Source organism: Carettochelys insculpta, chromosome 9, assembly GCF_033958435.1.
Source record: "Carettochelys insculpta isolate YL-2023 chromosome 9, ASM3395843v1, whole genome shotgun sequence".
Classification (NCBI taxonomy): Eukaryota; Metazoa; Chordata; order Testudines; family Carettochelyidae; genus Carettochelys; species Carettochelys insculpta.
In genome coordinates this window covers 61,546,135-61,566,154 of record NC_134145.1, presented here as the reverse complement: position 1 = coordinate 61,566,154, position 20,020 = coordinate 61,546,135, and the positions used below count along the sequence as shown (strand labels likewise).

General features: G+C 54.0%; 1 protein-coding gene across 3 annotated transcripts in view; it reads left to right on the top strand.

Annotated features, from left to right (window-relative positions):
• Positions 1–20,020, top strand: part of UCK2 (uridine-cytidine kinase 2) — a 54,644-nt gene that overhangs the window by 17,616 nt on the left and 17,008 nt on the right. For 2 of the 3 annotated variants that reach the window (XM_075003005.1, XM_075003007.1), the window contains 6 exons: positions 4,544–4,703; positions 5,816–5,912; positions 6,659–6,801; positions 14,052–14,149; positions 16,630–16,678; positions 17,300–19,501. In XM_075003005.1, coding sequence (XP_074859106.1) covers positions 4,544–4,703; positions 5,816–5,912; positions 6,659–6,801; positions 14,052–14,149; positions 16,630–16,678; positions 17,300–17,439 — 687 coding nt within the window. In that variant the 3' untranslated portion in view covers positions 17,440–19,501. Of the gene's footprint in view, positions 1–4,543; positions 4,704–5,815; positions 5,913–6,658; positions 6,802–14,051; positions 14,150–16,629; positions 16,679–17,299; positions 19,502–20,020 lie in introns of those variants that run through there. The other variant, XR_012646589.1, reaches the window with a different exon arrangement.

Below are 20,020 nucleotides of genomic sequence, written 5' to 3'. Positions count from 1 at the left end.
TGTCCCAGGTCCCTCTTTTGGAAGAACTGATCCCTGCATGAGTGCCTAAGCTCAGCGCTGGGCCAGAGCTCTGCACAGCTGGCCCCCATTATGTGGGAGGAACACATGCCCTTGCTGCAGTAGTTGGAACTGGAGGGTAGTGTCTGTGTCCATCTTTCCTGGCTATGGAGGAGGAAATCCTCATGGGTACCTCCCCCATTGTTGCTGGCAGCCCTTAAAATACATTCAGAAGCAGGATGTAGGCTCCCTCACCCACCCTGTCTAGCAATTGCTGCAGGCCTTTACAATCATCCCTTCTGGCGGAAACAGAAGCAGCCCACGGGAAGACAAATGCAGCTTGCCCATGCTCTGGCCTTCACCCTAAAGGGGTTAAATGAATAGAAGTGGGTGTGGGCTGGGACCCCTGTTCTGCCCTCAGTCTTCTAAACACTGATAAACAGGGGCTTGGCTACCTCGCCCTCCAAATCACAGGCCAAGCTTAACACCTAGTGATGTTTGACTTTGGGCTGCTGAACACAGGGAGCTGATTGCCCAGGGGCAAAACAATCCCACTAGAACAGTGGTTCCCAAACTTCCCCTACTCCTTTTGGGACATCGGCCTTATCGGTGTACCTGTCTCCCAGGGCTTATCTCTGGATTTTTTTAAGTAATTTATTTTCTGCCACATACCCTTGAAATCCTTTCATGTACCATCAGTCGTACACGTACCACACTTTGGGACACACTCCACTAGCAGGAGAGATGGAGCCCTTCTGACAATGTGTCTGAACACCATTTCCAGTGCCAGAGTGTAGCTGCATGCATGGCGCCTCAAAGACCTTATTCCCTGTGCTTTTACCATGTTCTGCAGCATCTGCAGGCCAGTCATGAGCCAGTTACCGCATGAATGCGGAGAGGACAGGAGTTGCCATCTGTTTTCTCCTGTTGCCTGGCACTTCCTCCCCCACCCCACCCCCCCAATCTGACTATCAACCGTGGGGAACTGATCTCCCTTCCCCATCATCTGGGGAAACAGTCAGCATTGCTGTAGTGTAGTCAGAGACTGACATCAGCTGAGGCTCTGCCCCTGTGTGTGTGCGCGCCAGAGGGCTGATCACAAACAAAAACGTCTTAAATTCACAGGAAGAACCTGCCTGAGCTGGTGGCTCTGCCCCATAGCATGTGGCTGCTAGTGATTCTCAGAGGTGGAACGTCAGTATTGCTGGGCAGCAGCCTAGCTAGGGGAGAGGGAGCAGGATCTGGAGGGGTGATGTTCTGTGTGGCAAGTGTTTATGAAAGCAGTGGGATACAGCTTGATAATCCAGAGCGCGATGTTGACAGTATTGTGGAGGGAAAGAGACAAGGAATGGGAAAACAAAGGGGCGGTAATGGCAAACCCTGATGGTGGGAGTCGGGAAATGGGCTGTCCCACAGCATGGGGCACTTGGACGCCGCTTTTAATTATTATCTGGGTAAGTGAATACCCATTGATAAGATCTGCGGGGAATTAAATACCCTGCTTCTGCATGTCAGCTGGCCGTTGCGGGCGTCAGAAAGGGTTGCCAGTTGGCCAACAGAACCCGTAGTCAAGGTGGGATTGGGGTGCACCCGTTCCTAACCACTGCACAGCTGCCTGTGTGTTCCCTCCACCCCCATTAAACTTCCCCTCGTATCCTTGTTGGTCTTCTGAGGTGGAATTTCATTTTGTTTAAAAGCACAACCCCAAAAGCTGCTGCTCTAGCTGAGCTCTGGGGAGCTCCAGGAACAAGCTCAAACTAAGCACTAGGAGGCTGCACTTCTGAACCTTAGTGATGACTCTCATCCTGGCTTCTTGTCACCTCTGCTGCAGGGAGCCCGACTCGTGAATTAGAGTTCAGGGGCTGGGGAGAAGGGTAGTTCTGCCAGCCTCCTCTTATCAGAGTCCAGGGGCTGAACAGTTCAAACTGTACAGCTCCTGTGGCTGGAGCATCCTCCAAGGCCAGCCTACAGTGCGCTGGTCACAGCAGAAAGGGTGGAGTGGTCGAATCCGTTCGCTTATTCTCCAGCTGAAGGTCCCCTTTCTACCTGCCCAGCCTGGCTCTTCCAGTCACATACCTTTCTCTCGCCCCCTCCCATTGGCCTACAGTGATGCCTCTGGCTCCGGCTCCAACTCCTGAGCCAAGCCTCTAACTGGATTGCTGGCTGTGAACATCTGACTGGGTGAGGGCAGGGAGTAGATGACAGCATGTCTCAGGGGAAGGGGCCAGGTATTTGTAGAGGTGGGTGTGTCGAGCTAGGAAGCTCCACAAATGGCTCTTTGCTGCCATAAAGCAAATGGAGCTGGCATTCAAACAGGCGTTTCCATCTGGCACGCCGGGGTGGGATTTCTGCCTCATGGAATGCAGGCTGGGGGGCAGAGGTGTTTTTAGAGGGGTGGGGGGCATGGCTGGGAGGATAGCCTGCCTGCAGAGCAGGGTAGGGGCACTCAGCTAACCAAATAGGAGGCTAGCTGAAATGGAGTCAGGCAATGGGTCCTGAGCAGTGGTGGGCAACCTGCAGCCCATGAGAGCCTATTATCATTGCACACATGCAGGGTTGCCAGATTCCCTTGGCTTCCCATGGGGTGGTTTTCCTCTTTTTCTCTTCCCCCAATATTACTAAAGCGACCAGCATGTGAAGCAAAGAATGCAAAGTGAGGTGTGTGCTGATTGCACACACAGTTGAGTTGCACATCCAGTCAAAGGACTGCTACAGTTTAGTCAGCACACCCACAAATTCTAGGTATGGAAGCATCGTTAGCAAAACTACCCTGTCCCGTGACATGTTGGTTACAACGATTTTATAGCCCACTGAGATGGAGACTCCCTCACTAGCCTGGGGGGCGGTGTGTGTGTGTGTGTGGTCCGTCTCCCCCTGGGTCTCTGGTGCAGTGGTTGATGCGTTATTGAATAGGTACTCAGAGTACATTGCCTTAAGCAAGCCCTAGTGTGAGCACACAGTTGCCTGAGCAGATGTAGTTTGGCAGGCAAATCTGCCTACTTTCTGTAACTAATCTAAGTTCAGACTGGTCAAGGCTCTCTTGAGGCAGTCTGCTAGTAACACAGCCAAGTGCTGCTGTGTGGGATGGATGCCAATCTCGAAGTGAGGGGCGCTTTCTCTTTTCTTTTCCCAGGGGTGCTTTGCACCTGCAGTTCCCTAGGACTTCAGTGCGTGTATGATGGGGGCCAGCGCAGCTCTTCTGTTTTTAATTTTCAGACATGTTTACGCCTCTCTAACCTCATCCCCTCGACAGACATCTGAGCTCTGCTCCCTCTTTACTGCCTTCCATCCCAACGTTCCCTTCCCACTTGCTTCCCTGTTGAGTCATTGGGGGAGCAGCAGTAGGACAGGTGCTGGGCGGGACCTTCACCAACATCACGTCTGCTCCCCTCTGCTGTGGAGACCCTGTCTGTACTAACTTAATCTGCCATCCAAAGAACCTGAGCCTGGGCACCTGAAAGATGGGATCCCCAGCGGCTTCTCTCTGGGACCTGTTCCCAGAGGAATGACTTTTCCTTCTGCACTGCTCCCTGTCAGTGTGAATGTGAGAGGTGTCAGCCAGAGCCATGTGGACTCAACACAAACGGAGCTGCCCAGTGAACAGCTGCTTTAGCCACTGCACCAGGACATGTTTTCTGCCGCTGCTTCTCTGCCCTGCTTGCTACTGTGGAATTCTGCTAGAGGCCCTCGTGTTTTCAGGCTGGTGCAAAATCCACTACTTGCCATTGGGCTTCGTTTAGGGTATTGAGCCATACTTCTACGCGGGTTGTCTCCATTCCAGCGTCCCCAATGAGAGCCTGATTTCTCCTCTCGAGCTGTTGCTGATGTAGCAAAATGCAGCAAAGTTCCTCACGTGTGAGTGAAGAGGAATGGAGCTTGTTGGCCTGTGGTTCCAAGAGTGGGGTTCAGGGAAAGTTAGTGAGCAGCTCCTTGAGCCACCGCTGCTCACTGCAGGTGCCGTTAGGTGCTCTATAGTGGGGGCTGACCCTGAGTCACACTGGTTGTCACTGCTGCTAATGGGAAACTGGTGGGCAGTACTGAAAGTGACATGGATCAGGTGTGCTTCATGCTGCTGTGTAGGGAAAGCTCAGAGCAGCCCCTGGAACTACTCCCAGAATGGTAGACAAGACAGAGGCTGGAGGAGGAACAGGACAGGGGAGATTAAGGCAGCCGGGACCTTTTGAGCTGGCTGGAAGAACAGGGACAAGTATGTGCAGAGAGGGAGTGTCCCTGCTTCCTCTTGGCAACTAGGCAGTACATGGGAGCTTTACGGGGCAGTTGTTAGCTAAACAAATGAGCCACAAAACAGTACCCTTGGGAAAAGGTTTCTTGGCCTGCACCCAGATGGTGCCTTGAGGGAACAGGTGAGTTCTCTGCTTCCTTGGGGAAGGAGCAAAGCATCCAATGAGGATGGGAATGACTCCTGCCTTCAGCCTTCCGCTCCCCACAAGATGGGGTCTCCCCAGTCTGAGTCTCCTGCTCAGAGTAATCTCCGTTTGCATCAGAATCTCTCCTTTCCTTCCTGCCCTTGCTGCATCTCCTGAAGTCATCAGTCTGTGCCAGAATCGTCCAGCTGCTGGGTCAGAATGAAGTGGATTATCGCCAGAAGCAGGTGGTGATACTGAGCCAAGACAGCTTCTATCGAGTCCTCACCTCTGAGCAGAAGTCCAAGGCGCTCAAAGGCCAGTTCAACTTTGACCATCCAGGTGAATGGGGCCTGACCATTGGGAGGAAGCATTGGGCTACAGAGGGCTTGATTGACAGCACCCGACCCAAACCATTTAATTCCACTGGCACAGACCCTCTTGGTGGTGATGCTGGGACCCAGCCTCTTTGATGTGGGGTGCATGGAGAGTGATGCAGTGCACTCATTTTGCTTGGGACTGGCTGCCACATCCTGGTCAGGTTCCTAGTACAATGAACCTCAGTCGTGCTCTTGTCCCCAGAGGCTGGCTGCCACCATCTCAGAACATTATTTGCACATCTACAGCTGGCTTCATCTTGAAGATCCCAAAGTGCTCTGCAGACTGTGGGTGGATGAGTTCAACATACCACCCAGCTGGAGCATGTGCTTTGCCCAAGGAGAGGAGAGTTAAAACCTCTCCCCCTTAAAGCCTGGGATTTTAAAACTTACTCCAACTCCCTGTAACCAAGAAGGGGCCAGTAGTGCTGACTCAGCCTTTTGCCCGTTCCAGACAGATCACTGAGTGGCATGTGGTGGTAGAAGGGACAGGAAAATATCTGACTGGTGCCTGACTTCCCCCAAACCCTCACGCCCTGGTGAATACCCCACTGAGCAGGGTCTAGCCTGAAAACAAACTGGCCTTAAATACAAAGGCAGTCCAACTCCTGTTGTTACCACAGACTTGCCCACTTAATGGGCTTGGTGGCAAATTCCAGAACCACCTCACTCAGAACCCAGCTGCCTGGAGCAGCGAGCTCCCTTGCTGACAGAGCCTTCTCTGTGAAGCCATGGGTGGGCGCTGTTCAGGAATAAAAGGCCACTCTGGTCTCTGAGGGGCAGGAGTTTGGGAGGAGATTCACTTTAGTCTTTGCTTTAAAGAAAATCTGTACAGGGATTTTATTGATCCTCTCAGGTTAGGTGCTCAGCTGCTGTAAAGCAGTTGTAACCTCAGTGATTTGGTGGAGCTTTGCTTCATTCCAACCAGCTGAGGCCCTGGCGCTCAGGCCTTGAAGCTGCATGAACTGGCCTGCCTGCAGTTTTCTGCGTAGCTTACCGGGGACCTAGTTTGAAGTAGCAGGATGTGTGGGGGCAGGGGTTGGCGGGCAGCCTTCGTAACAGCTTGTCTTTCCTCAGATGCCTTTGACAATGAGCTCATCGTCAAAACGCTCAAAGAGATCATGGAAGGGAAGACAGTCCAGATTCCTGTCTATGACTTTGTCTCCCATTCCAGGTAAAAGACTCCTGTCTTGCTCTGAACCTGGGATACAGCTCTGCCCATTCTAATTTGCAGCATCCTCCCCTCCCTGTCACACCAGGCAAAGGTCTCTTGAGCAGAAGCTACCAATATGGGGTATTTCCAGAGAAGGCATCTGTATTTTGCCGTCTCTCTTACGTGCACTGTATATTGGCCAGATGCTTGAGTTAAATAGCCCTCACCAGAAACGCACTAGGTTACAAAGTCAAGCACTCGGCTCAATGCCAGGCTGTAGGTTGTCCACTCCACCTAAACTGTGTGTGTGTTCAGGTACCATCATGTGCTATTCCTGCAGGACCTCTGCCGCATAAAGCATTGGGGAACGCAGCAGGATTATGTGGCAAATGGGGCTGTCGTCGGGAGGACACCTGCCTCTTCCGCCCCAGAAGGGGAGTCTAAAGTCCCCCTGCTGGGATCCCTCAGCATGACTGATGTGTCTGACTTTGCAAGCAGCAGCTTTCTGGGGGAGGTGGGATCAACGTGTTGGTGGCAGTGATGCGGAAGGCCTCTCCTCTTTCCCCATATATTAGGGAAGAGGCTGTAGCCTTTGGATTCGCTGGTTAAGCTTTGCTGTACTTGGATGAGGCAGAGTGGGGGTAGCTGGGTCCCAGACAGGTGAAGTATCTGAGGCGTAGAGCCACTAAGTAGCGGTGCCGATGCCACTTGCATCAGAGCAGCTCTTGCTCCGTCTTGTTCTGACATGCCTTTCTTGTGTGTGGCAGGAAGGAGGAGACTGTGACAGTGTACCCAGCTGATGTGGTCCTTTTTGAGGGCATCCTGGCCTTCTACACTCAGGAGGTCCGGGACCTCTTCCGGATGAAGCTGTTTGTGGACACAGATGCAGACACCCGGCTATCCCGCAGAGGTGAGGGCCAGTGTTCCCTGTCATCCTGAGCACTTGGGCGGCCACCCAGGGCTGATTCAGGTGCTGCTCAGCTGATGAGCAGGGAGCCAGCAGCATGTCTCTACTGGTGGTGCACATAATAAGAACTAATCCCCCTAGGATGGAAAAAATTAGAGGAAACACTGGTGAAGGTGCATGGCTAGCCAAATAGAAAGATGCCACCTAGTGACCTGAGGAGCTTGCTTTCTGTGAGACTCTGGAAACCGAGATTATAAAACAGGATTGGTCTGTTGGATCGATAGAAGGGCATCTTCTGACCACTAGTTAGACAGAAGTGGCAGGGGTGCTTGGCCATACGATCCAGGATCGTAAACTGAGCTCCAGGTGGCATCTGGGAACTCGGACCCTGTGCCCCAAGCAATGGTGGGTTATGTTGACTTTCTGCTTGCCAAAGCATCTGGCTTTGTCTAGCTTCAGTGACGGGGTTCCAGACCAGATGCTTGGCTCTGAGAGAGCCATGCCCTAGGGATTCCTGTCAGAGCAGATTGCCAATTTCCCCACCAGTCAGGGGGTGTCAAAAGCTGCAGTACAGCAAAGCTGCTTGAAGACTGGTTCCAAGCTGGTGCCTGCTTATGTCAGAGAGAGCCTGGCAGGTGGCAATACCCAAAGCTCAGGGGGTGATGCTAGCAAGGCAGTCCCTGCAGACACTTACCCCACTGCCTGAGAAGGGGCTGTCTCTAAAGGCCTGCACTGCCATTCCTTAAAATATGATGACTGCATCCTGGAATTCCTCATGTGCTTAGTGCTGGCTGGGAGCAGATTGCCAGTGACAACCCTCCCTCCACGAAGAAATTCTGGCTGGGTGAGCTGCTGGCTGGGAGCTGATGGCACTGCCTGCTAAGATTCCCCTTGCTTGGTTGCCTCTGGCTGTGAATACTCACCGAGAACTGCTGATATGGAGGCCATCACATGGGAGATCAAGGTTGAGAATGGCAAAATGGCCTTATGCCACTGCATTGTCTTTCTCAGCTGCTTGGGGAGTAATGGGTATATTTAATACTAATGTATCTCCCTGGAGTCCTGTTGCCACTTCGGCCCCAGTCCTCAGTGGGAGCCGAGTAACCTGGGAATGTCTGGCTCCAGGCTGCCTCTGCTGCTCTTAGAGTAACCTTAATGACAGGAGCTGGGCTGCCTTTGAAGGCTGGACTCGGCTGGGGTGGTGGAGGTACTGGGACGGGGGGAGGTCGTGCTCTCCTGGGATGAGGCAGGCAGGTTGGTTAGATGCTCTGTGTATGATATGCTCAGCTCTGAAATTGAGGAAACTCTCACTCTTTGCCACCCCTCTATCCCTACCTCCTGGCATCTGACCAGTTGGTCTCAATGCGAGAGAATTGTGGTACCAGAACCTTGGTTCCAACGAAGTGCTGCACAGCGGCAAATGGGTGCAGGGCTGTGTGTGGTGGGCTGCTTCCAGTGCAGTCTGCCCTCTTCCCTTGTCTCCTGGTCCTTGCACATGTGACCTCCTGCCCACGTGTCAAGTGTCTGGGCTGACTCCATATGAGTTACATAAGGATGGCTGTACTGGGTCAGACAGTAGTCCACCTTGCCCTGTATCCTGTCCTCCAGCAGTGGCTGATGTTGCTGAGGGAATGAACAGAACAAGGCAATTTTATTGAGTGGTCCGTCTCCTGGTGTTCGCTCCTGGCGGTCAGAGACTAGGGATAGATGCATGGGGACAGGGGATGGGCTTGGCTAATAGCCTTTGATGGACCTGCAGGAACTTTTTTGAACCCAGTTAAGTTTGGTCTACACAGCATCCCATGGCAACAAGTTCTACAGGTAAACAGTGCATCATGTGAATGCCTCCTTACTCGCTCCTCCATTCCATTCATCATGTTGTAAACCTCCGTCATATTCTTCCCTCCCCCATCCCTTTTCCCAGCAGGTCAGGCCCATTCTTTCTAATCTTTCCTCATATGGAAGCTGTTTCATACCCTTCACTTCTTGTTGCTTCTCTGCCTTTCCCAGTTCTAATTCATGTTATGAGATGGGCGACCGGGATTGCTTGCAGTATTCCAGGTGTGGGCAGGCCAGGGATAAATATAGTGTCCTAATATTTAGTCTCCTCCTCTAGCCCATTGTTCATGGTTCCTGACATGCGGTTACCTTTTTTGACTGCTGCTGAGAGATGATTTCAGAGAACTATCCACAATGACTCTGCCAAGATCTCTTTTTCAGCTAATTGAGAGCCCAAGCTATTGTATGTGTGGCTGGGATTGTTACCCCAAGTGTGTGTTTTGTGTTTACCATCACTGAAGTCAAGCTGACATGTTGCCCAGTGTAATGGGGTTCAGGGATCCTCAAGCACTGCATCCCATCTGCAGGCAGGAGTGACTCTCTCAGCAAGTAGACCAGGAAGTTTGTTATGCAACAGAGGCACAGCTCAGTGCAGAGGTCTCAGTACAGCAGGCGGAGACAGTCATTCCAATCTATCCATCTTGGGGAGAGGAGCCCAAGGGGTGCCCCATTTGGGATCTAGCTTCCCCCTCAGCACCAGATAGCTGCCTGCCCTCTCTCTCCAAGCTTTTCTAACTGCCGCCTTAGATTCAAAACCCAGCTCAGCTCCTCCCTGCTCTTTGTTCATGTTAGAAGTGTTACCTGCCAGCTTAGGTCACAGCCCCAGGGGCTCATCCTTAGCCACTGAGCTGCTCAGCCTGTCGCAGACAGACATCCAGCCTGACTCTCTCTCACCCACGCCATCACACCCAGTCTCTGTTTCGGAAGATTCCTTTGCAACTGTTTGCCCTCTGCTTTGGGCTTAACAATAGTAATTTTGTACTGACTGTAAACTTTGGCACCTTCCTGGTTTTAGACCCTTTTTGCCAGCTCACGTAATCTGTTGAACAGCACTGGTCCCAACAGCAATCCCTGGAGGCTCCTGCTATTTTTACCTTCTTCCTATCTGAAAACTGGTTATTGATTCCTGCGTTGTAACCAGTTACTGGTCCACAAGCGCCTGTCCCCTCTGATCGGATGATTACTTTCCTTAAGAGCCTTTTGGGGAGGGACCTTGTCAAAGGATTGTTGGGTTAGTTGCTCCTGGATGTTGCTGGTTTGAAGGAAAACCCTTTCTGAAGCGCCCCCGGGGCTCATTGCGCTAGGACTGCAGTCCCTTGGTCGCGTTCCCAGCATCAGCAATGTTTGACAGAGCTGTGGAGCTGAGCTCTGCTGGAACTGCTCCAGCAGCTCAGCAGGGCCCTCGTACAGCTAGCTGTTCGTTTTTCTCAAAGGTCTGATGAGAGTAAGCCGGGTGGGGAGGAAGCAGAAGCCTGGCTACCAGTTGGACACCCACCAGAGGCTAACCATTACACAGCAACAAGTTAGCAGGGGTAGCCCTGCTCTGTGGCTGCAGGTGCAGGGTGGTGAAGAGGCCTGGTTTAGCGTTAACTACAAAAACAGTGGTTGCTGCCACACTTTACTGCTTCCTGCTGTTCTCTCCCCACCCCCCAACCCAAAAAAAAGTGCAAACTACCCCATCTGGACCTGGGCTGAAGATGTGGAGCCCCAGGTTGTGGTCAGATTTTGAAAAATGCCTGAGCCAGCTGCAGTGGGTAGTGGTGCACAATACAGGCCTTGAAGCTAACGGCTTCATGCAGTGGAGGAAGGACTGTGGCACCCCCAGCCCCCTAGGGTGTTATGGGATCTCTTTTCTGTTGGCAGATACTGGTCAAGAGGCTTTTATTCAGCCCAAGGACCGTAGAGAACTTTAAATTTTCTACACTTAGAACTTTTGAAAATATCCCCAAATAATCATGTAAATGGTGCTGTCTCAGACTGTTTTTGTTTTAAAGTAATTCTGGTCAAAGGCTGTGACCTGTAGCACTTTGCCACTCACACAGCTGAGCGCTTTGTAAATCTGTGCTGTACGCAGGCTCCTACCAGTGCAGCCTGGAAAGTCTCAGCCAAGGTGTCCAAGTACAGATTGAACAGGACACCAGCGAGGAAGTTCTGAGTGGCCTGAACTTGGATTTCAGTGCTCATCGGGAAGGCTAGAACTGAGGTGCTCTTTTCTTCCAGGGCCAAGCCAGTGTTACCACCTTGTTAGTAATAGAGATGTTGGCCTTGCTGGTGAACACTTCTCATTTTACCCCTATTTGTCTCCTGCTACCTCGCCTGCTGCTTCTGCATGACTCTCATTCTGGGAGGTCACGGTACAGCCATGGCTGGCCAGGGAGAACTAGCAGGTCCCAACCACTGCATAAATAGAACCTTTTTTAAAAGAAGAAAAAGTCTCCCGTACCCAGTGGTTGTGATTGGGGGAGAGGGGGGGAGCTGGGATCTGCCAGCTGTCTAGGTGTCTTCCCAGCTCTGCGGCTAGCCTGTCTGATGTTCCAAGGGAAGGCAAAAACCACTTGCTCTTGGCCAGCAGTATGGTGCTTTACATAGGTTCACTGCAAACGTGTGTGAGCACTGTGCCAATCTGAGCCCAGAATGCAGCCTGAGACCAGGCTGCCTGTGCCTCAGCATGGGGATAAGCACCTCTTATCCCACACTTTTTAAAGAAGAAACTGACCCAAATGATTTGGGAAGATTTCTCTACGGAGCAGCGAGGTGGGAGGTGTCGGGGCAGCTCACAGGTGTTGGCTAACGACACCCTGGAAGCTAGGAATCTTAGTTCATGCAAAAACAACCCCTTACAGACAGCCGTGTTCAGTGACCCCTCTGCCGGCCTCCATGCACACAGAGGCAAAAGATGCTGCGTATCCTCACTTCCACAGCAGTGCGGCTGGCTGGTGAGCGGTGGCCCTTTGGAGAGCAGCTCCTTCCCTCCTCAAGGGATGAGACCCCTTTTTACAGGGGATTGCCCAGCCAGAGGCTTCCTGTGTGTTGCATGTCATAGGCATCGTGTAAAGTGTTGGCTGCAGCCTTGTTTAGCGCAAGCGAAAAGCAGTAACCAAGGGTGCCCACAACTCCCCATAACGGAGAGAGCTGCTGGTTTTGTGTTCAACAGAGATCTAGGGCCAGTGGGTGCTGGCCTTGTTCTGGCTCTGATCTCGGAGCAGCAGAAGCTAGGCAGGATGGCTTAGTGGGGTCAGGCTACCGCGTTGGTGCCCACTCCCAAGGTGGTGGTGTGGGAACCAGTGCCACAGGGGCTCTGGGACTTGGGTTTTTGTAAATCATGTCTTGCGCGTGCTGTGAACAATGGTTCTGCTGCCAGGTTACAGAGCCAGCTGGCTGCTCACAGTAATTCTCTCTGTGACTGACCATCTACTGTCAACCAACAGGACCCTTTTCCAGGGCCTCTAATGGGAGATGCATTGGGCCTGATGTGGTCTTTGCCAGGCCTCCATGCCATTTGTGTATAAGGCTTTCTGAACGGGTGTGAATCCTGCATAAGCAGAACCTTTATCCCCCCCGTACTCCCCACTGGCTCACGCAGACCCCTTTATCAATCTAGTCCTGTGTCCCTGTCTCTGACTGACAGGGGCCATTGCCAGTCCTTTCAGAGGAAGGCGTGACCGCCACACTGTGGGAGGTGTGGAGAAACTGCCCTGGGGAAAGCTTTCTCCTGTCCCCGGTAGCTAAGGTGAGATTATGCCCTAAGTGCCTCTGGCGATCTGGCTGGTTCTGGGCTCAAGCAGTGGTTAATAAAATCCACTGTGTTAGAAAGGATCTGCAGAAATCTCCCCAGATGTGGAGTGGCACATGGCCTTCAGACAAGCTTCCTTCCACGGAGGCCAGGAAGTGCAGCGTGGGACCAGGGAATCCAAACTCTCCCTCTGCTCATCCATTTGTTGTGCGCTGCTCAGAAAATCTGGGTTGGGTTTTAGGCAGCCGTCCAGAGAGGGAAGGATTAGGCAGGCGTGGGCTGGAATGGGGCTGAGCCACTTTAGGCAGGGAGCAGGCGCTGGACTTTGCCGTCTCTTCCCACCCTGGCAGGCGCTGGAAACAGAGCTGAGCACAAGCAGGAAAAGAGAGAGCGCGATAGAGCTGCCGGGTCGAGTCAAACTTGCATGAAGAAACCAGTGTTACTCTGCTGCCTGCCAGCGCTCTGGCTGTTCACCGGGCCATGGACTGGCTACTGTGCCGTGACTCAGCCTAGCTCCTGGCAATGGTCTCAAAAGCCAGCTGGCTGGTGCCAGGAGCCGCTGCCTTGGTGCTTACCCCTGCACAGTGGGGGAGAAGTTCCTTCAGGCTCTTCGTGAAGAGCCCGATACTGTCTCCTGTGTGCTTTTGCCAGAAGCTAGCTGCAGCAGGGCCATCCTTAGGCAGAGGGGCAAAACCACTCCCCACCAGCAGAGCCCGATTCCTGCAAGGGAGGGGGCAAGAAGCTGCACTGGTGTGTGACTGTTTCCTTTGTCTTTGCTGAGGCAGTTACAACTGGTCCCCGGAGTCGGCAGAAATCTTCAGGGCATACAGAACCGGTCTCTCCTGGCACTGGGGGGAAGGCGGAGGCTGTCCTCTCCTACCAGGAGTTTGTGGGGAGGGATGGGACCTGGAACTCCCAAGTATCATGTGACCTCTTTACCCCCACCCCCCTCATCTGCCCCAGATTGCACTCAGGCCAGCTGCCCCCCAAAGGGGCTAGATGGGACAGCAAGGCAATGGCTTCCACGCAGTGGGGAAGGGGATAGCTTTCACTTCTCCACTCAGGCTCTGGTTGGGTCTGTCTCCTAGGTTGAGCCCCCACTGTCGCACTCCCATCCCCTGGACAAGTTTATCCAAGTTACTCTGCAAAAGCTGCAGTATAACTGTCAGTCTGGGCTTCCGCAAGCCCTGCCCCATGGGGGCCAGCACAGGACTGAGGTGTATCCCCGACCCGTGGGAGAGGCCTGTGACTGGACGAGCAGGGGGGTTGCAGCTCAGAATCGAGGGGCGTCTCCAGAACCCAGCGGCTGGTGTGGAAGGTCACTAGTGCAGTAGCAGCAGGGCCGGGGTCCAGAACTGTGGAGGCAGGACAGGAACGGCATGAATTGAGGTGCACAGATGAGACCCCCTGGGAGTCGGGGGCAGGGAGTGGGGGGATGTGCAGGGCCTGACTTAGGCCTGTAATACCAGCTTCCTGCTGTGGAGAGCTCTTCAACACCTGGCCTTAAAGCGTGAGCCATTGCACCGGCCTGGGTGTGGCCTGAAGAGGCAGGTGCTGGGAAAGAGAGTGGGGAGCAAGCAGCAGCCATGGCCTGTGCCCAGGAAGGGGGGCAGGGTGGGGAGGAGAGAGATACATCGGCCCATTCGGTTGGCTCCTGACTGCCTTGTTTTTCTCCTCCTAGTGTTGCGGGACATCAGCGAGCGAGGCCGAGACCTTGAGCAGATCTTGTCCCAGTACATTACCTTCGTCAAACCAGCCTTTGAGGAATTCTGCTTGCCAGTGAGTGAGGGAAACAAACCCTCCGTGAGCCAGCTGGGAACGGCCCCCTCGTGGGGCCAGCCCCACCCTGTGGCACTGTCGCTTGGCCCAGGGTGTGTCCTCTCCCTGCAGTGCCAGCACAGATGGCTGCCGGGCAGGCACGGTGTCTGCTACCCTCAGTCGTCGCTGCCTCGTGGATGGATGCAGTGGGGGAAGTCTCTTAGTGGGTGCAGCTTGTGCTTAGCCTCTGTGGCTTACAGGCCATCCTGGGGTGCTGGGACATGGTGTTTCCTTCCCTACTCCTGAGTGGCAGTGCCCCCACCCTCTGGCTGCTCAAAGGGAAGGCGGAAGACTGTGCTACAAGTCTTGGCCTGAGACGCCTAATTCTGATGGGGCGGGGGGCCAGCTGTGGATCCCTGGAGCTGGAAGTCCAGTGACCCCGGACGCTACCAGTAGAGATGGTTTTGGCTCCCTGGGAAACCAGAGGAGGAGTGGGTGGGGGCTGGGAGGTGACCAGAAGTAACCTGTTGTCAGACTGTCTCGTCTTTAATGACAAGCTAGAACGAGGGTGGGGTATAGTAGCACTATGAGGCCTGGACCAAGGATCAGGGCCCCTCATGCTCGGCACGGGCTGCGCGCCTGCTAAGAGCCCCAGCCCCACAGAGCTCGTCAAGCACTATGGAGCAGAAAGGGTTGTTATCCCCTTCCTGCATGTAGGGGAAGCAAGGCCCTGAGGTGGAGTGACCTTGTGCAAAGTTGCAGGTCTGTCCATGGCAGAGTTGGGAATAGAACCCAGAACCCCTGATGCTTAAATGCCTGAACTAGCCAATCACTTCCCCCACTTCCTGTTCCTTGCACTGTGCTTCCTTCTGCTCCAGCCAGGCAGGGCGGGAGTGGACGCAGCCTGGCTTTGCCTCACCAAAAGAGCGGTGTTGGTGGGTCCCTTGGGGAAAGCCAGGCCTAAGGGGCTTTGGGGACAATCCAGGGTTGGACCCTGTTTCTCTGCCGTCCCACACAGTCATCACTGGTGTCTGGGAGGTATGGAGAGGACCTGTCAGGGGAGCCAAGGAGACGGTGTGGAGACCTTGCTGGTGGGTGGCTAGTCAGCTGCGGACAGGAGGCCGAGACACTGTAATCTAGTCAGTGTGGCATGTTCATCCCGGGTGCCACTGCCACCCTCCTCTGCTTCCACAATCTGCTGATGGCCCTGCAGGGAGAGAAGCGCACAGCAGAGATGGCGGTAGCAGCATCTCTTCTCTCCCCACTGAATCCTGCCTGGCTGGCAGCTCTGCTCCAGGGTTCAGAGGGCAGCTGTTCTACTCACACACAGCACAGAATGGGCAACCTCCTGGAAGCACTGGAGGTCCCAGTTCTGATCTCTGAACCGCGCTGGGCCAGACAGGCTGGAAGGGAATGGCTGGGACTGGAATATTGAGCGATCCATAACTGTGCACTGTTGCCATTTTGGTCCAAGGAGCCTAGAGAGACAAGGTGGGGGAGGCAATGTCTTATTGGACCCTCTTCTGATGAGAGGAACCAACTTCTGTGTGGCTCAGAGCTTGGGGTGAGGGAAAGGTTGGCTATGTCCCAGCTAAATATAAAAGCAAATGTTCTCTTGTATATTGCTGTGAGGATGAGGATACCTTTCCCAGACCTGAAGAAGGGCTCTGTGTAGCTGGAAAGCTTGTCTTCCTCGCTAGCAGCAGTTGTCCAATAAATGGCATTATGTCCCCCACTTCGTCTGTCTGAGGCCTAGAGGTAACAGGCTCAATAGCAGCCTTTAGCTAAAGCCATGAATAATGGAGCAGTCAGTGGAGAGAAGCTGTTGCCACAGCCTGTGGGAGCCCTTGGGGTGTGTCTGTGTGGGGCAGATCCTGCAGCAGTGACGTCTGTTTAATGCTTGGCCCAGTGCTCTGGTTTTGTTGCCAGTAGCAGGGCGGTGAGGGTGGATTGGCTTTGCTCCAGGCTAATTCCCCAGACAGGGATGGCACAGGCCTTGGCCTCATGGGGGAAGGAAGGTGAGAGACCACAAAGAATGGGCTTCTGGATTGTGAATGCTCCAGAACAATGGAGTAAGAAACACTGAAATTCTACGCAGACTACTTAGTTGTCTCCAGTAAACTCCCTCAGCAGCTCAGGCTTGCCAGTCCCTGTGCCCTTTACTGTGAGTCTGCTGATCTTTAGGAAGGGGTCTTGATCTTGCAGCACCAGCTTCTGGAGTCATGAGATTCTCACCCAATGACAGCTTTAGCTAATGAAAGCTTGTAGCCTCCAGAGCATAGCCTAGAGCTCCGAGAAGAGGGACCCAGGAAAGGAGCCACGATGTGGTTTTTAATGCCCTGTGGGCAGGAGGGGGGCGTGTTTGGTTACTGAGGTTAGCAGGCTGGAGGCTGGCACTGCTGGACTAAGGAGTGAAATCGGAGGCACAGGAGCAAGGAGAATGCTTCAGAGCTGGGTTAGTTGCCTGCCCTGCCCTGCAACACTGTGCTCTCTTTTCACAGACCAAGAAGTATGCTGATGTGATTATCCCCAGAGGGGCGGATAATGAAGGTGAGGGGTGATGCTTCCCCCTGACTGCATGGGGAGAAACTAAGGGGACTGTGTGGCTGCTGTTTGGCATGTGGACATGAATGACACCTGCAGGGCTGGGGTTTGATGGGCACTAGCAAGGTGATGAGTCCCACACCTCACTCTCTAGGTTGGTTACCCTCTGCAGACTTGGTTGGAGGAGGTGCTGTCCCATGGGCAACTCCTAAATGCTCCCTGTCACCACATGGGCTGGCTGCAGCTTCACAGCCAAGCCAGCGTACAGGAGGCAGTAGCTCAGGGTAGCACCAGAGGCCCACTTCTTTTTTTCTGCAGCCTGAACTTCTGGAGTGAGACCTGTTGAGGAGGCGGCTTGTTACCATGTCTGAAGTCCGTGTGCGTGGACATTGCCCTTAGAGAGGCAGAACCCGCTTCTCAGCTGTTGTGAATTACTGTCACTCCACGGGCTTGCGTGGCTGCTTCTCTGTAGCTGGGGGAGAGGATGAGGTGCTGCCAGCTTGCCTCTGGCCACTTGCAGGCATCTGCCCCACTCATTGCAAAGAGTTGGAAGTGGCCCCGGTCTGTAGCCCAGGATTCATTCCCACTACAGAATTCTAACCTTGTCTCTCTCTCCCCCATCCCCAGTGGCCATAAACCTGATTGTGCAGCACATCCAGGACATTCTAAATGGAGGACACAGCAAACGCCAGACCAACAGCTGCCTGAATGGTTACACCCCTCCACGCCAGAGGCAGCCGTCTGAGTCAAGTAGCAGGCCACACTGACTCCAGGCACTGGGGTGAGGTTGGAGGTGGCTGACGGTTGGGCTGTGCTGCAGCCGATCTGTCTGTACTGTGTCCATTCACCTCACCCTCGCTGCCCACGCCCCCAACCCCCCCAAGTATTTAAGAAACCAGATGGAGACACATGCCTTTAATTTTGTACCTTGGAAATGAGAAACGAGCATCTGGATACCCAGGACCCTGAATGCCTACAGCTGGCTTCGCTCAGTAACCACTACCGCAAGGAACTGGCTATAAATAACTATAAATACAGAATCGCTCTATTTTTGTGTCAAAGAAGAACGCTGTAAACCAACTTGCCATAAGGTATTTGCCAGGCTCGGTATTGCTGGGGGCAGCAGGGGTGGGGCATGCTGCTAGGATGGGGAACAGGGATGCTTGTTGGTAAATGTGGGAGGGGGGAAATGGCACCAAAGGTTTCAAAGTAGGTGACCAAGTGGCTGCTTCTGGCTCCTCAGCCCCAGGAAGGGGACAGTGGGCAAGCCCTGGCTGGAGCACACTGGGATGCTTTTGCTGCTGGGCCGGTCCGGCTGGCAGGGAGGCTCCTCTGGGGACAAGAACGATGGTTGGAACCTTGTCTGCCCTTTCCTACTCCACTTTCCCTGCTTGCTGCCTGCGTTGTGGAGCGACTCAGGCAGGAGCCCTGGCAATGCCCTCGTCCTGCAGCTGACTTCCCGCTGGAGTGAGTCATCTCCCCAAGAACTGATGTCAGGAGGTGGGTTCAGTCGAAGGGATGGAATGCTGGGCATGGCTATTGACAGCTCCTACTCCCTTCCCTTCCCCTCCCCACCCCAGGCTCCTGCCATGTGGCTGGATGGCAGGAGCACCTCTCCTCTCTCTAGCTACGAGCATGCCATGGCTCTCCCCATCGCTACCAGAGCAGTCACAGCTATTGGGAGTCCAATAGAGGGCAGGTCCAGGGGGACCTTCAGCCTTGGCTTGGTTGAGGATCTGAGCTGGCCCCGGAGCGAGCGCTCTGCTGAAGCTGTGTGAGTGTGTGCCAGTATTGCTTTGGGAGACCGTAACCCAAAGCCTCTGTAGAGACCAAACCCACTGTGGCTCATTCCTGGAGGCTGGTGGCAGTGCCAGCTGAGTGTTTCCTGGCTCCCACCAGGGTGCAACAGGGCTTGGGTGGTGCATTCAGATGTACAGTGCCATGATGTGGCACAGACCATGGGACTTAACCAGTAGTGCCGCTGCAGAGTGCAGCAGCTGTCAGCATGTCCAGCACAGCTGTGCCAATCCATGCAGTGGTGGGGACCCCCCAAAAAACTACCCTCCCCCTTCGGTGGGGAAGGAGCAGCACTGGAAGGGGCCCTTCTCTGCCCTTAAGGGAACGCAAGCTGAGCAGGATTCCCCCAGCGCTAACCTTGTGCCCCATGGAGCTCTGGGCTGTAGCCTCTTGCCCTCAAGCCTAGTGGGGCTTTGCTCCCCTCTTGCCTAAGCAGGGGCCTGGCCATCTGCACTGGGAGCTGTGCTCCGAACCAGGCTGCTGGGCTTTGGGTGAGCCTTCACAGCAAGGTCTTGTTCATGTCTCTCTGGGACCACCTGGAGTCTGGCAAGCCTCTTACTTGGTTATGCTTTTGGGCTAACTGCTGAGAAATAACCCAGAGGCCTGGCTCCTTAGGGGGAAAGCTCTTTATTATTCACCTTCCACTGGCTCTGCTCTTCCCTCCCCTCCAGCTGAAGAGGGACAAGAGAAGTAGTGGTGTGTGGGATGGTCCCCTTGAGATGTCAAGGGCATAAAGAAGGGAACAGATTCCCCAGGTCTGCACTACCAGGGGAAAAAACATTCCCTCCCATCCTCCGTTGTGGGATGTGGAAGCCCTTTTTCCCCTCCACCCCCACCCAGCACACTCCTGAGCCCTGACAAGCTCACTGCTCATGAGGCCCATTGATGCCTATGCTACCTTGAGAGAGTCCAAGGTCAGCCCTTAAGTAACAAGTGGCTGGAGGCCCCCATAGGGAGAAGTTTACGGGGGTGGGGCTTTCAGGCTGATCTACTGCTCTGCCCTTCCCTGTAAATAAAGATGAAATAACTGGATCCTGGTGCTTCTTGTGTCCTCTCTTACCATGGTTGCTGGCTGCAGGGGTCCAGGCTGCCTCTCCATTTTCCCCGCCGGAGGGGAATGCCTGGCCCTGTGTCCTGGGTGCCAACCCCAGCTGCCTGGTGATGGGCTTGCTCTGACAGATTGGGGGTGTGTGGATTGACAGCTGCCTACCCAGGCAGCATACCCAGCTGACGCACCAGATCTGCCCAGCCCTGAGCGTGGATTTAATGGGCAGCCATAACAGATCCTTCAGACTCAAAGGTTGGGTTTTTACAACCAAGGCTTATGATCAGCATTCCTCCCAACTTTTTCCATGCGTAGGTGGACTACGTTGTTTTGCACACCAAGACATGCAGCTGTGAGTGGCTGTGGGCTCTCAGCTGCCAGGGAACATGACTTCTGATTGCAGAGAACCATCCAGCTGCTCAGCCAGGCAAAGGATCTGCAGCCATAGCTGAATGGTGGCACTTCAAGAGCAGATTTCCCACATGGCTTAGGCACTCCAGTAGCAT